Source organism: Harpia harpyja, chromosome 23, assembly GCF_026419915.1.
Source record: "Harpia harpyja isolate bHarHar1 chromosome 23, bHarHar1 primary haplotype, whole genome shotgun sequence".
NCBI classification, from domain to species: Eukaryota; Metazoa; Chordata; class Aves; order Accipitriformes; family Accipitridae; genus Harpia; species Harpia harpyja.
The window spans coordinates 4004378-4018399 of record NC_068962.1 but is presented as its reverse complement, the minus strand read 5'-3'; the positions used below and the strand labels follow the sequence as shown (position 1 = coordinate 4018399).

The window sequence follows — 14022 nt, the reverse complement described above, 5'->3', positions numbered from 1 at the left end:
TTGCTGTTGGCAGTGAGGGATGTGTTGGCAGCTGGATGTGCTGGGATGCACACTGAGGAAATGGGATAAACATTGTGCTGCAGGCTGGGGAGCGGCAGCAGGAAAGGCAAGAGGCAGAACTCTGGGCTAGACTTTGGGTTGTGGAATTATCAACAGGGACTTCTCTACCTACAACCCAAATGATCTGGCAGCATGTGAGTTTGAGGCAAAGGGCAGTGATTTTTCAGAAATGATGGTGGCACATGGGATGGGCCTTCCTTTCTTGGGGCTGCCCTCTGCTGCTACTGCATACGGCTGATACTAACTGAGCTACTGCTTCATGGTTTGTCTTTGAAATTATTCACCGTGGAGAAATAAAAACTGATCACTGGATAAATGGAGGTTTATGAGCTCTGCCATTTTGCTTGGGGGGAACGCTGGCTTGTTAAAATTCATCATCTGATTCATCTGAACTTAAAAGTAAATTAATTCCAGTACTGGAGAAAATAACACAATTAGGACAAGTTCCTTAGCCTGGCTTTGAAAGCAAGCATGATGTGCTGTTGAAGCTGATGGCTAGATTTATGTTAAATTCACATATAAAGCACCCCAGGAAACGTAGAGTGTGGCATGTCCTGATTTGTAATTTGCTACCATGATTCTGGTTGCTAAAGGTTTGTAGATAATCTGAAGACTTTCCATTTTCTGTTTCATTTGTTACCCGAATTCCCCTCCCCCCTTTTTTATTTAATGCATTTCCCCTGTTGCCTCAACAGAGCAGCAGAACAGATGACAGATAGCACTGAGGAAAGGCATCCTGCACTCACTCTACCTGCAGCTTGAGCAGCATGTCCATCATGTCACACACTTCTGCTGGTCAGAAATCTCTTGTAATGCTTTCAGGCAAGGAAACCCTTCACGTCTGTTCCCACGCAGAGCACTTTAGCTTGATGTGTAGAACTGAGATATCTTTATAAGTAGGATTAGTAGGTTTCTTTTTGTTGAAGTTGCCCAGTTACTTTGTTTTTCTGATAGCTGTAATGACAGATACCTTTTGGAAGTCCCTAGAGGTTTCAGGACTACTAAAGGTCCCTGTAAATACTTCAAGATGACACCACAAAAGGGAAGCTAGTGAGTTTTCCCCACGAGGTTTTTTTTTGAGGGAAGGAGGGCAAATCCAAGAAACTACACGCAGATACCGACATTAATAGGATGTAACAGTTGTGGAAGTCAAGCCCTCAGAAGTTAGGAAATGCAAGAGTCACAGTTCCCTGGGTAACCTTAATGTTTGCATGAGTTATGCTGCATCTTTAATTACACAGTCACATGCTGTTGCGATGAGCAGCTATTCAATATTTTTGCATCCTCTCTGAACAGTATGTGGCCCCAGGCTTTACTCAGTGAGTGCTATTCAATCTGTCTTCTAAAGACAGAATAAATAATTTTAGTTTCAGTTAACGGCTGCCCGCTTGTTCAGACGGGTTGGCAGTATGATGTGTAGTATACAAATAATACGGGCTTCTTTGTGCTCGTTGCAGTGCAGGGGGCAGAGCTTCTCAGGTGCTATTAGGATTCAGAGGTGCCCATGGCATTCCCTCCCCTCCCATAACAGGTCAGACCCGGTAGCCTGGTTACTAGTTCCTATTTTTAATGCCAAAGTGTGGGTGGCAGCATGGAAGAATTGTTTTGGGAAGAGGGTCCCTTGCTTGGTCTGCTGACAGAACTTCAGGATATAAAGTGATAATGGAAACTTATTATTTTACTTTTGGGAAGGTCTTCTTTTGAGTTACCTCAGGGGAAATAGAATATTACAATGAAACAATAGCGGTATAATGGTGCTAGAGTACCAGCTATACGTTTTGTAGTGGTACAGATGAGAGGTCTTATAAGGAAATACTTGAAGGAGCATTAGAGAATTGGAAGGATCTTCTTTCAAGAGTGATGTGTGGAAGTCAAGAAAGTGCTTGTCTGAAATGGCATAAAAGTGGTTATTGAGTGCTGTTCTTACGGAAAGATGTGAGTAAAGAATTTGATATGCAGTAAGAGGTGATGGGTAGAGGAGAAAACCCAAGAACCCCCCCCCCCCCAAAAGAAGTGACAAATAGTTCATGTTTGATGTGAGAGGAAAGGGACGCCCAGTAAACTGCAGCAGAGAGAGCAGAGAACCTGGCCAAAGGTGCCAGCCAGAGGAATGGCCTTTGCCTTCCACATGGAGGTGGCTGAGGAGAGACTGAAATCTGGCTAAATGAGAGCCTTGCGCTTCCAAAGGTCAGTACAGGTGCATGGTCTAGTAGCACCTGTGCCTCCATCAAAAATTTCACAAAATCTAGCTTCTACGCACAGTATAATAAGCATAAGTGCATAAAGTATGATGTTAACAGAATCTGCCTGCCTGCGCACGCTGATGTGGGCACACGCCCCGTTTTTTGGAGCAAACCATGCAGCCACAGGTACCTCCTGCCAGCTTACGTACTTCAGGCACTGGAGGGTGAGCAGCCCTTTCTCTGGGTAGGGTTCCCAATAGCTGGAGGCAGCCCAGCTCCCTCCTCATAGAGTCCTCTGAGGAATTCATAGCCTAAGTGTCCCTACACGTGTTGCATCCCTTGGTACTCTTGGAGCCAGGGAATTTGCAGCACATCCAAATGGGAGTTAAGTGCAGCAGCTACAGCTCTGGTCCTTCTCCTTCTTTCCCAAACAGGGACGTTTAGTACCTACAGACAAGTTCATCCTGTTCTGCCGTAAGTTTTGACATCTCATGCACCCCGATTATAGGTCACTTCCTGGGAGGAGGAAAAAAGTCCCGATCTGGTCATCCCGCCCCTGAGGCCCCTCATTAGTCTGAGTTTCAACTAGGAACTGGGTCCCGTTTCCCAGCTCAGTTTCCCAAGTGGCTCCTGCAGCCAGCAAGCTTGCTAGCTAACAGGTTTGAGCCAAGCCACTAAAATCCTTGTGTCACACTGGTAGTATAGTTACACCTTCGCTCTAAATGGCTCAAACAGGGAGTAAGAGTCAGAGCTGATGAAAATAAAGCACAAACACGTGATAGAAGAAATGAAGTCTGAGTTGCACCAATGCACAGGAAAACTTCTGGGAGGAAAGAGAAAAATGGAAAGAAACCCAGAGGTCATGCGCTGTTGAGATGGGCAAACAGCTCTTGTGTAATTCACGAGGGCTTCCAAAAGTAGTAGTGCCTATGTGTAGTTGACACAAAAAAACCCCCAACCACATTATAGCCTGGTTTAAGCTGCAGGGGGAACCAGGCCACCGAGCCTTTGGCATCTAGCTCAGCCAGCTGGTCTGTGGAGCAGGACAGGGGGAGAGACCCATCCCTCCAGCTGGTGATTCAGAGCACTTGGGTAACGCTGGTTTTGGAGATGCTCGTAGAGTGTCTGAAGTGATGGGGTGTGAACAAGCCTGAGCTCCCTAACACGGCTGATGTGCTAGAGCAGACGTCAGGCAGTGCCGTACCTGGTTTGTATCGGCAGCTTTCAAAGCACTTTGCGATGGGGGCTGGTGACGTTTGCTGTGGTCACTGTTTTACAGACTGGGGACAGAGGAGGGGAAGTGTAAAGTGTAAAATGTTCAAGTGAGGAACAGTCAAGAAGCCAACAGAAGAGGGGCATTCCCAACTCCCTGCCCGCTTTCTAAATGTCAAAGTGTTGTCTCTTGATAAGATTTTTTTTTTTTTTTTTTTAAGCTGTTTGAGTGAAGCCCCTGCTCCTGGCGGGGTTGCCCAGTTCTCCTCCCCAGCAGCTGCAGTGGCCCAGCAGCCGCCTTGCCCAGCAGCAGAGCCCCGGAGCTCCCTGCAGCCCGGCTGGCAGCTGCTAGCACTGATGTCAAGCCTGCTCATGAGGGAATTTACCTAGAAAATTCAAAGGACAAAATAAAAGGGCTAAATGTGCACGTACAGTTACTGTCCTGCTACCGAGCAAGTGGTCTAATCTCCCTGCAAATGCAGTCCTTAATATAAGGAAGCCTTCTTTGCCCTTTCAAACTGAGGGTGGAAAACCCCCACTTGTCATGATGCCTGTCACCGTCTTCTGTGGTTTGAACCATCGTCCACAGCTCAGAATGATTCTGACAGGTCACCGAGGTGATGGTAAAAGTAAGCTGCTTTTTACCTGCACTTCAAATATTTGTCAAAAAAATTTAGAAAAGTCAGTGGCATTTCAGAGGCACTTAATTAATTTGCGTCCTTATTTTCTCTTACATGCTGATGGAGATTTCCTCAGGCTCCGCGTTTAAGAGAAGCCTGCGAAGTGCTTGAGGGATCTGCACTTAAATCCTTTTCATCTCCAGCCATCGTTAAGTGGGCCTTTGCTGCAGGCTTACGGAGTCAGAGGAGCCGCACTGAGAGACCTTCTCAAAATATAACTATATTTAATAACAACAGAGGAAGTATAAACTCACCAGCCTGTTCGGTTGCTTTTTATAGCAATGTTCCCCTGTTTTAAGCCTGCACCAGTGTAAAAGTGCCACTCATATATATATATGTAATCTTTTTCTGCTGGGAGTCACATTTTCCAAGTAGGATCTCAGTTGCTAGTGATTGATGTAACAGTAACTCAAAGCTGCCAGGAGCTGAGGGGAGGTATTATTTTAAATTAAAAAATGGATTTTAAAAAAAGAAAACAAAATCCAGTTGGGGTGCTCCTTTTAATGAGTAGTTTGGAGGTTTTGCCTTTTTAAAGAAGTATGTAATATTGAGAGTGCAGAAAAAGTAGGTCCATCCGACGTTTCACCTAATTAGCACAAAAAAAAAAAAATATCTAGACCAAGCCCAAAGCCATGGGAATTAAAGCTCATGCAGACTGAGATCCTCTGGGCTAACTAGATGTCCTGAACTTTTGGAGGGCAAAAATAGGCATTGCAGGATCCGCCAGGTGGGTAGATGTGCGTACAGTTCGGCATAGAAGAGAGCAACTTTGTGCCTTTGGTCTGAGCTTGCTGAATTTAATTCTTCTTGCTACAGATCCCTGTTACCAACTTGGGAAACAACTTTCTCCATTTGTGCCACAGCTCGTGACCTGTGAAGCAAAGCTACATCCCAGGGCTCTTTGTAAGATTAATTTTGTATTCAAGAAGGTGCCTGAATGAAATGCCAGGACATTCAGATAGATGAATTATGGAGTGCAGTAGCTCAGCTGAAAGACAGAAGAGGTTCTGATACCCAAAGGCAGGCTCTTCTTTCCCAAAATGAGCCTTGCTTTTGTGACAAAAAAAGGTGTAGTGCAGGCACTGCAAGCACCCAGCACTAGGTACTGTCCATATATAAATAGGGATGATGCTTGTATTCCTTTTTCTTTCTTTTTTTTTTCATTTTCAATCAATTTAACAAATGTTTCCTCTACTGGTCTCGGAATCTGTGGTAGAATGAAAAACAAATTAGATTTTTAGGAATATTGTAAATATTTACATTCCCATATCCACAGCAAAGCAAACGTCTGTTTGCAGAGGATCAGCTGGAGGTGCAGCAGACTTGTGCTGCACTAAAGGGAAGCTTCTTGGAAAGGGTTTTTCAGAGGTGACTTAAACTCTCCACTGGGGGCTTCAAGAAGAGAGAAATCACTATGGAAATCTCAGGAAATATTGCTTCTTGTCTTCCACAGCACTTGGCTTAGGGTGGTCAATGTTCCAGTCCTTTTCCTAGGCCAGGCCAGCACCTGGTGCCATAAAGTGCTTCTGCAGAGGAGCTCACACTGTCCCTGGGGATACCGCGCATTCTGTTAGAGCAGGCAGCGTACCCGGGTCTGGAGGAAGAGAGCTAGGACTGGAAACAGGACCCTCATGAAACATTCCGATTTCAAAGGGAATCAGTTCTTTCCATAAAGGGGACACTTTTGTTATGGCAAATAGGAAGAAAAAAATAAATAGTTCTACAAACCTTTAAGAGGTTTGGGATTTTTTAAGTAATTAATTTCAGTAGCCAGTTTAGACTGATGATAAACCTTCTGCCTGCACCAGCGAGCATCCTGAGGCTACCACAAACCCTGAGTTAGCACAGGGGCCACAGCAGGACACAAGTACTTTTCCAACCCATCCAAGTGATTGCATTTGTCACAGACGTAGTTCATGACTGTTGAAAGAAGGACAGTCACCGTGTTCAATCCTTCTGGATGTGGTCGGGAAGAGAGGGTAAATGACTGGAGTCGGGGGGTGAGGTGGTTTTGTCCCTTGCAGACATTCCAAGAGTATTTCATACTCAGGGTAGTTGGTGTCAGTTTTGGGAGGCATAAATGAAGGAGTTTGCCTGTGTTGTGAAATGCAGATGGTGGCATGGCTCGAGTCTGCAAGGCGGCGGAATTGTTTTTACTGGAAAGAACATATTCCCAAGCTACCTCAGAGGAAGCGGGAGGAAAACAGTCCACCAGTAGGTCTTTATCACCTAGTAATGATGATTTTGCTAGGCACCATGAGCAGCCGGGGGTGGTCTCCCTGGCTGAGCAGAGTTCCCGGAATGAAGCAGGGATGAGCAGCGGTAGGAACCCCACTGAAATCACCTGCTCAGCTTGAGGAGGGAGCAGTGCCCCCCTACCCTTGTGAACCCCCTTATGTTTGCTGTACTCAGTGCCTCTGAAATGCTGATCTTTCTAGCATCTGCTTTTGTATTTGCAGAACATCATCAAGAAAGTGATCGGACAAAAATTTGTGTACAAGTTTGTCTCCTTTCCTGAGATTTTAAAAATGGATCCACATGCTGTGGAAATCAGCAGAGAGAGCCTTTTGCTGCAGGACAGCGACTGTAAGATGCCTTCCGAGAGCAGGGATCAGCACAAGCACAGCTTGTCAGCACTGAAAAGCACAAGCCGTAATGAATATATCCACTCTGGCCTGTACTCCTCTTTCACTATCAACTCTCTGCAGAACCAGCCAGACCCTTACAAGCCAATCAAAACAGAAAAACTGGAGGAGAAGTCAGAAGGAAACACACCAGTCGAAGAAGTTCGGACTGTTATAAGATTTGTGACAAACAAAACAGACAAACAAGTTATGAGGCCCATCGTGTCGTTGCCTTCCACTTCTGAAACAGCAGCTGCCTCTGCTTTTCTCAGCTCGTCAGTATCAGCTAAAATATCTTCCTTAATGCTACCCAACAGCGCCAGCATTTCATCTCCATCATCATCTTCCTCCAGGTCGCCGTCTCTGTCTCCCACCTCACCCCTCCCTGCAGAACACAGGAGCCTCTTCCTTGAGTCCAGCTGCCACGACTCAGATTCCCTTGAGCCTCTGAACCTCTCCTCAGGCTCCAAGGCAAAATCTCCATCTCTTCCCCCAAAGGCTAAAAAACCCAAAGGCTTGGAAATCTCCGCCCCACCCATGGTTCTCTCCAGCACCGACATCGGTTCCATCGCCCTCAACAGCCCCGCGCTTCCTTCGGGATCCCTGACTCCAGCTTTCTTCACTGCACAGGTAAGACCTGCCTGTCTACTGTACTCTTGCTTTAGCCAGGTATTCCCTCCGTGTGGCCAAGAGTGTTAGCTCTATATGCTATTACCCGATGGGAAAAACATATGGGGAAGAGGGAAACATAGCAGAGGTCTGAACAAAGGATGGAAAGCAGGTTCCTCCTGGGGTTCCTTACATGAGTGTGGGAAAAGCCATCACAGTTCACAGACTGCCTGGAAGGATAACGAGATGGGCAGCAGTTAGTTAACATGAATGAATGGCTTATCAGTTCAAACCAACTTCCAGGTCTACAAAACAAGCAGGAAAGAGCCAACAAGAAAAACACAGGGTTTTTGTAGGTCACGGCCTGAGCATGTGCATTGTGGGATGTTAGATTTCTCTGCTAGATGTTGTATCCATTCAAACAGTGTGACCTTTTAATTAGTTTTTGAATATGGAGCAAATTAAGTGGTTTCTAAGACAAGACTCTTAAGCCAGTTTCGATTTCCAAAGTTTTACAGATCCACAGCGTATTTGCCAGAGCTTCCTTTCAGTACAGACCTACTGAATAACCACTAGGTTATTCTGTTCTTTTTAATCACATATTTGTGGTAATGTCAATGGTGAGTTCTCATTTTCAAGCAAGTCTATGAAGAAAATCTAGCAGTTCAGAGGAGAAGAGGAAAACCACGTAGATAATGACCAGGTCTGTTCATCAGTGAGTTTTGTCTTACGCTACCACTGCAAAATTAGACAAAAAAATACAAGAGCAAAATTATCCCAATGGGGAACAGCCCCTAACATCGCCCCGCCCCCCCCCGCCCCGAAATAAAAGTTGATGCAAATACTGGCATTGAATGAAACCAACTGAACGGTAAATACATAAATACAGAGGTGTGCATTACAAGCTCTCGTTTACTTCGGGCTGTCTAGGGGTCCCGTTGTATCCAGAATCCCCTTCCCTCTTCCCTGTCAGAAGAGGTTTTGCATGGATGATGCCTGCAGCGCAGCCAGGTGTTGGAGGTCTTTGAGCTGGCCGCGGGCAGCACCGTGTGCCTGCGCGGCGGAGAGGCCTGGCAGAGGCGAGAGCGTCGGCAAGTGCTCTCGGCCAGCACAGCACTTGCTCTTACTGAGCTTTTCAGCTGGCACAAATTTGTGCAAAGCCACTGCAGTTGAGACGCACCTGTAAGCCACCGAGATGTGAAGTTATGTCGCAAAGAAAGAAGATTTTGTGGGCTGTTATCTGTCATTTTTGACATCGTAAAGCCTTTAAGTGAAGTTATGTTTGGCAGGAAGAACAGAAGTGTGGCAAACCAAAATTGAGGTGCATTGACAGACTCTTACAACCTCTAACTGTGGTATAACCACAGTAAGTATTTGGCTCGTAGGGAGCAAATCTGACAAATAAATCATATCAGATGCCAACCAGACGCAATGACAACATAAGTTATTACAAGCTCGCTTTAATCTACTGCTGCCCCAAAACTCAGTATGAACAGAGATTTCTTTTCTCATTTTGTAATTATTTCTTTGAACATTTAATTTCCTCATTCATCTATAAATTGGTGTACTTAGTGCCCCTGAAAGACATAGAAGGGAATTAGGTAGATGATTGTGGCCCTCCTTTAGCAGGATGGCTAGCTAAGGCCGTGATGATTGTTGTTCAACTTAATGCGATTACAAATCTTTTTATACAGGTTATTCTATCACAGAACAGGCAGATGGCACCCATGTAGGGTCCATTTGTTTAAACTTCTGGCTATAGAGCAACATAGCTTTTTTCCTCTCTTTTAGCCTTCTATTTCTAGCGTAAGAAGCACCCTGCATCCTAAATACCTGACCTAGTGAATATAAAATAAAAACTATGTAACAGCTGTGTTCAGATAACTGTAATACCACAATGCAAAATAACTAAAGCCATAATTTTAGGCTGGAAATCTGCAGGTCATCCCATTATCCTAGAAAGAGTGTGCATCATGTCTCAAACGATCTCTGATTTATCAGATCCCAGTGGTAGACAGGATGTCAGACACTAGTTCCTGCTCCAGGAGGGACGTAGGTTCGGAGAAGGTCCTGCTGCCTGAGAGGGTATTTCAGATGGCTTTCCACTGTACCTGCTGGTCACGAGAAATAGCCTTGGGTGGAGCCCTGTGAAAGGGCATGTGATATGCCCAACCAATTTCAGAAGAGAAAAATGGGTTTGAAGATGTCAGTGCATACAGTACCATACTTTGGTAGAGAAATGTCAGCTTTCCATTCAGTTAGCTTCGAAGAGAGATATTTAGATTTTGTTCAGTACTTGCTTTTTTTTACAGATTACTTATGCCTGTTATTTATGTTGGCTCTCCCTTGGCTAATGTGGATATATAATTTTTGACTCACTCTTTTTCTTCAGGCCTCTATTTTAGCATTTGTAACATTTACAACATGCTGTTTCCTTACGGACAAAGTAGTGTGCCTGCAGCCAGCATGTGCGTGGTCTGTATTGTATCCACATACACCATTCAGGCTCCAGCACGTGCCTAATGACCTGGGAAGTAATGTACGTGTGACAGCACTTGTCCGTTATCTGACAGCTAGAAGTGACAAGAAAGATTGTACTTAGAGGCATTCTTTGTCAGAGAAGTCGGGAGCCATGAGCATCGTTGCTTAACATAATCCTCACTGTGCAATGCATTATTTCTATTTAAACTGTTCCTATGCTTAGATTACAATGCCATTTTTTAAGTAGGAACTTCCCACTGGGTTCCACATCTAATACCAGATGTATAGCTGCGTGAGGGCAGAAAATGAAGTGACACATCAATTTCCGCATGTAATTTAAGGATAGCCTGTGCTGTGGTGGTGTTTACACTCACATTTCCTCTAGTGGTTTTGACGCTTGGCTGATGGCGATACTGAGAACAAGCCTGGGAGGCCCTGTGTTCTTTTTGCATTAAATATTAACAGGTTTGGAGGCTTGCTTGGGCTGGCTCTTGGCTCTGGCAGAACTTGCAGACATTAGTGCTCTGATCATCAGAGGACACGAGCTTTTGCTTAGCGCTGTTGTTGGGCATGTTAACATGCTTCCAGAGATGAATGGAGGACAGCTCAGGTTCAAACCTCCTCTCTCTGAAGACTTGCTCTGGCTGTATCTAGGTAGGAATAAACACCTCCAAGTTTTCTTCATTATTTTCAAAAGATCCTCTCAAGAACTGCATTTTCAGTTCTGGATATCTGCAGCTCCTTAGAGAAAAAAATAAAGAACCGAGGCATAGCTCATTGGAGCTCTTAGTACAGTTGGCACAATACTGTGTCCTTAGTCAAATGTTGTCGTGTCTTGCTGCTTACATCTTTGGTTTTAAGGTTAGTAGGCTCTTCTGTAAGTAGATCTCTGAGTATTTATCCTGACCTAATTTGTTGTGTTCTTTGTCAGTCTTGTAAATCCCCATCCATAGCCGCCTGCCCGTGGAGCATCAGCTTGCAAGGCGGCACAGGAAAGGTGCTCTCACTGGTACTGCTGTTTTCCTGCCCCATGAAAGCATCGTGGTCCTGGGAAGAGGGTGTTTGTGAAGGAGCCATTCACAAGTGCCTGCTTGTCAAGTATTTTTTCTCAGGTATCTTGACAAGAGCTGTCACTTGACGAGATCATGACAGAATTTTTCTCCTTGCCAGGCCTCCACCCACTCTTTGCCCCGTTTGTTGTCACCCAAATATATCCAAACCCTGACCTCATTGGTACTCCTATGACCCTCATACCTGCTGTTTCAATGCATCAACACCTTTTGCTTTCCCAGCAATACCACATGTTTATTACTCCTTGGGACGTAACTGTGGTTTCTTCCACGGGGTTTGGTGTTTCTGATCCACCTTCTTCAGCACAAGGGAGATGGCAGTGTCCTTTCCCTTTGCATTTCTCCATGGACCCCGCTTCTTTTGAGATTCCTTAGAGAAATCATCCCCTTCGAGAGCAGCCAAGCTCTTTGTATTAAACAGCCTTTCAGACACCTTGGGACGGACTCACCGGGAGGACTTTAATGTTTGCTGCACCTTGTCTCTCCCATCTCTTCTGCTGGTGTTAAACTAATTGTTTGACCCTGTTGCGAACTCCAGCGCAAGCCCGTCAGAGCAGGTCTGTATTCCTGTGCATTTGCACAGAGCCTCAAACACCGCAGCCGATCCCTCAGGCACTGCTTTGCAAATAGTATGTCCGTCACTCGAAAATCCACATGACCTGTGGTACCTGCCTTTCTGAGCCTGCTCGCCGCAGAGTCCTGGCAACGGGATGCGACAGCCCGTGGCGTAAGCAGTTGTTAAGTGAGACTCCTGGTTGCAATTGCCATATGTGGGAGTTTGTATTTCTGGCCTGGTGGGAAGCTGGCAGGTACCAGAATGCATGACGTGCTGGTTACTAGGGGGAGGAGATAACTCCTTATCTTCTGTCTTCTCTTTACATATTTTAAACTCTGGACAAACTGATGGCCCAGTTCAGCAGAGCACTGAGGCACTTGTCCTACACAGCGAAACGTGTACTTACTTGCTAAGTGTGCACTCAGATTGCATTAAGTGCTTTGCTAAATAGCACTGATTTTGATAATTGGCATCAAGATTACTGGTGAGATTAACTCATTATGCCAAATACTTTGTTCAAAACTGTCACATCACTTTCATGTTCTTTTTTTGGAAAGATAAAAGTTATTCTGGATACAGTGTAATTAATGTGATTCTTCCTTTGAATGGAGATTTGCATGTGCTTTAACTCTACCTCCACTCCAATTGTGCTTTAGAAGTGCTAAGAGCATTCCCAGCAATCCGTGTGCACCATGGCCCTGGAAGGAGCCACCTCTAAGTTGGGAAAAGCCTTAGATTCTTGGTTCTTGCCAGTTTGGTTCTTTTCAAACAATTAGCTGTGCTCTCCGCCGTCCCTCTGGGCACCCAGCCTGTGCATCAGCCTGTGCACTGCCAGTTTCTTGAAACTTCTTCCATTTTGAACAGGCACCATCGGAGGAGTAAACTTCAAAGACCAGCAGTGGCTCTTTTGGCTCCACACGCAATTGCATTAATGCTTTAAAAGCTGCAGTCAGTTCAAGCAACTGCTGCCCTTCAAAAGGTAGAAAATTATGCTGAAGGAGACCAGGCTGTGTTTGCAGACATTGGGGCATGCATGGTATTTTATACAGTCGCATGAGCGTGGTTCAAATAAACAAAAACTGTGCTTTTCCTTAAGCAAATTGCGACAGAAATGAAATCAATCTGTGTATGAAGGAATATTAAATGTGCAGGTATCCAGTATTGACAGGATGCAGGGCTGGATGGGCAGTTGCTGCTGGCCAGTATACTCGGCATGCTATATGTCTGAATTCACGGGAAAAAAAGAGCCAGAAGGTGAAGTGTAAAACTTCAGGGATTGTGAGTACTGTATGGAGCTGTAACTCCCAAGGCACGCATCACGGGGTGTTTTTTTGTCTTGCAGACCCCAAATGGATTATTGCTGACCCCGAGCCCGCTGCTGTCTAGCATTCATTTCTGGAGCAGCCTCAGTCCTGTTGCTCCTCTGAGTCCTGCCAGGCTGCAGGGACCAAACACTCTGTTCCAGGTAGGTCTTTCCAATGCACAGGTTTCATTTCCAAAAGTGTACATGTGGAAGAGACATCAGGGGAGCATCTCCTGGTCTTTTCAAATAGTTTAAGAAAATACTGGAGTTAACAGGCACTTTTAAAGAGCAGCCTATTTATTTGTACCCTCTTCAAAGCCTTGGCAGCACAGTCCGAACCTACAGGACCGTGTCTACTGCAGCAAGCACACACATATCGTATGAAGGAAACAGAAATAAATGCTGGACTCCAGTAGGAATAGGTAACTGAGCTCTCAGAGCTTCAGGAAGAGAGTGCAGACCAGTCAGGGACCAGCCAGGAGAGTGGTGGAACATGGACTCTGGGAAAACCAAGACCAGTTTGGGTCTCATCAAGTAAGGTGGGTGTAGGTTTATCCTTCTGTTTTAATGAGCTACTTCTCACTCAGAAAGACAGGGCATAGTTGTGTTTACAATGAGGGCACTCTGAACCTCAAGGCTCCATTTCCAGTTCTCCTGCAAATTATCCATGTGTCCTCAACCAAGTTACTTCGTACCTCTGAGCACGACCTCTCCGTATATAACAGGAGAAAGGTGGCATGGTCCCCTCTCTCATGGGTACTGGGAGAGTAAAAATCTCAAAGTTTGAGAGATATGGTAAATACAAAAGTTAAGTAAACCACAGTGGCCACAGCATTTGCTCGAGACTTAGGAAGAGGATGGTGGGATGGAATTAGCAGCTCTGGGTGTAGCTGCTGCAGAACAGCCAATTCAGTAGGTCGCAGAAGAAATTATGCTGATTGGCAAGAAGCAGAAGCAGCTGATGGTCACCCAAGCAGCTGAAGAATGCAGGGACACCCCTGGAATGAACTCCCCGACTGCTGTGATTGATGGGCCAACACGAACAGAGGAGGGGAACCCTGTGCTAGCCTCTGAACCTTCGCGGGGACTGGACTGCCCGACTCCGCGGCTGGGCTTTAGCTCAAGCGCTCTGCTCAGGTGCAGTCCTCACTGGGGTAGTAAGTCCTTCTACCTCTAGTGGCACAGCTGAGCATGGAGCCCTGGGGCTCCTTATTTGTGACTCAGCTAAACTCATTTATCCCTAT

General features: G+C 45.6%; 1 protein-coding gene across 1 annotated transcript in view; it reads left to right on the top strand.

Moving 5' to 3' along the window:
- The window catches only part of ELK3 (ETS transcription factor ELK3), a 39625-nt gene that overhangs the window by 21322 nt on the left and 4281 nt on the right, over window positions 1–14022 (top strand). Inside the window, exons 3-4 of the mRNA XM_052774641.1 lie at window positions 6595–7389; window positions 12818–12940. Of these exons, the coding sequence (XP_052630601.1) occupies window positions 6595–7389; window positions 12818–12940 (918 nt within the window). The remainder of the gene's footprint in view (window positions 1–6594; window positions 7390–12817; window positions 12941–14022) is intronic.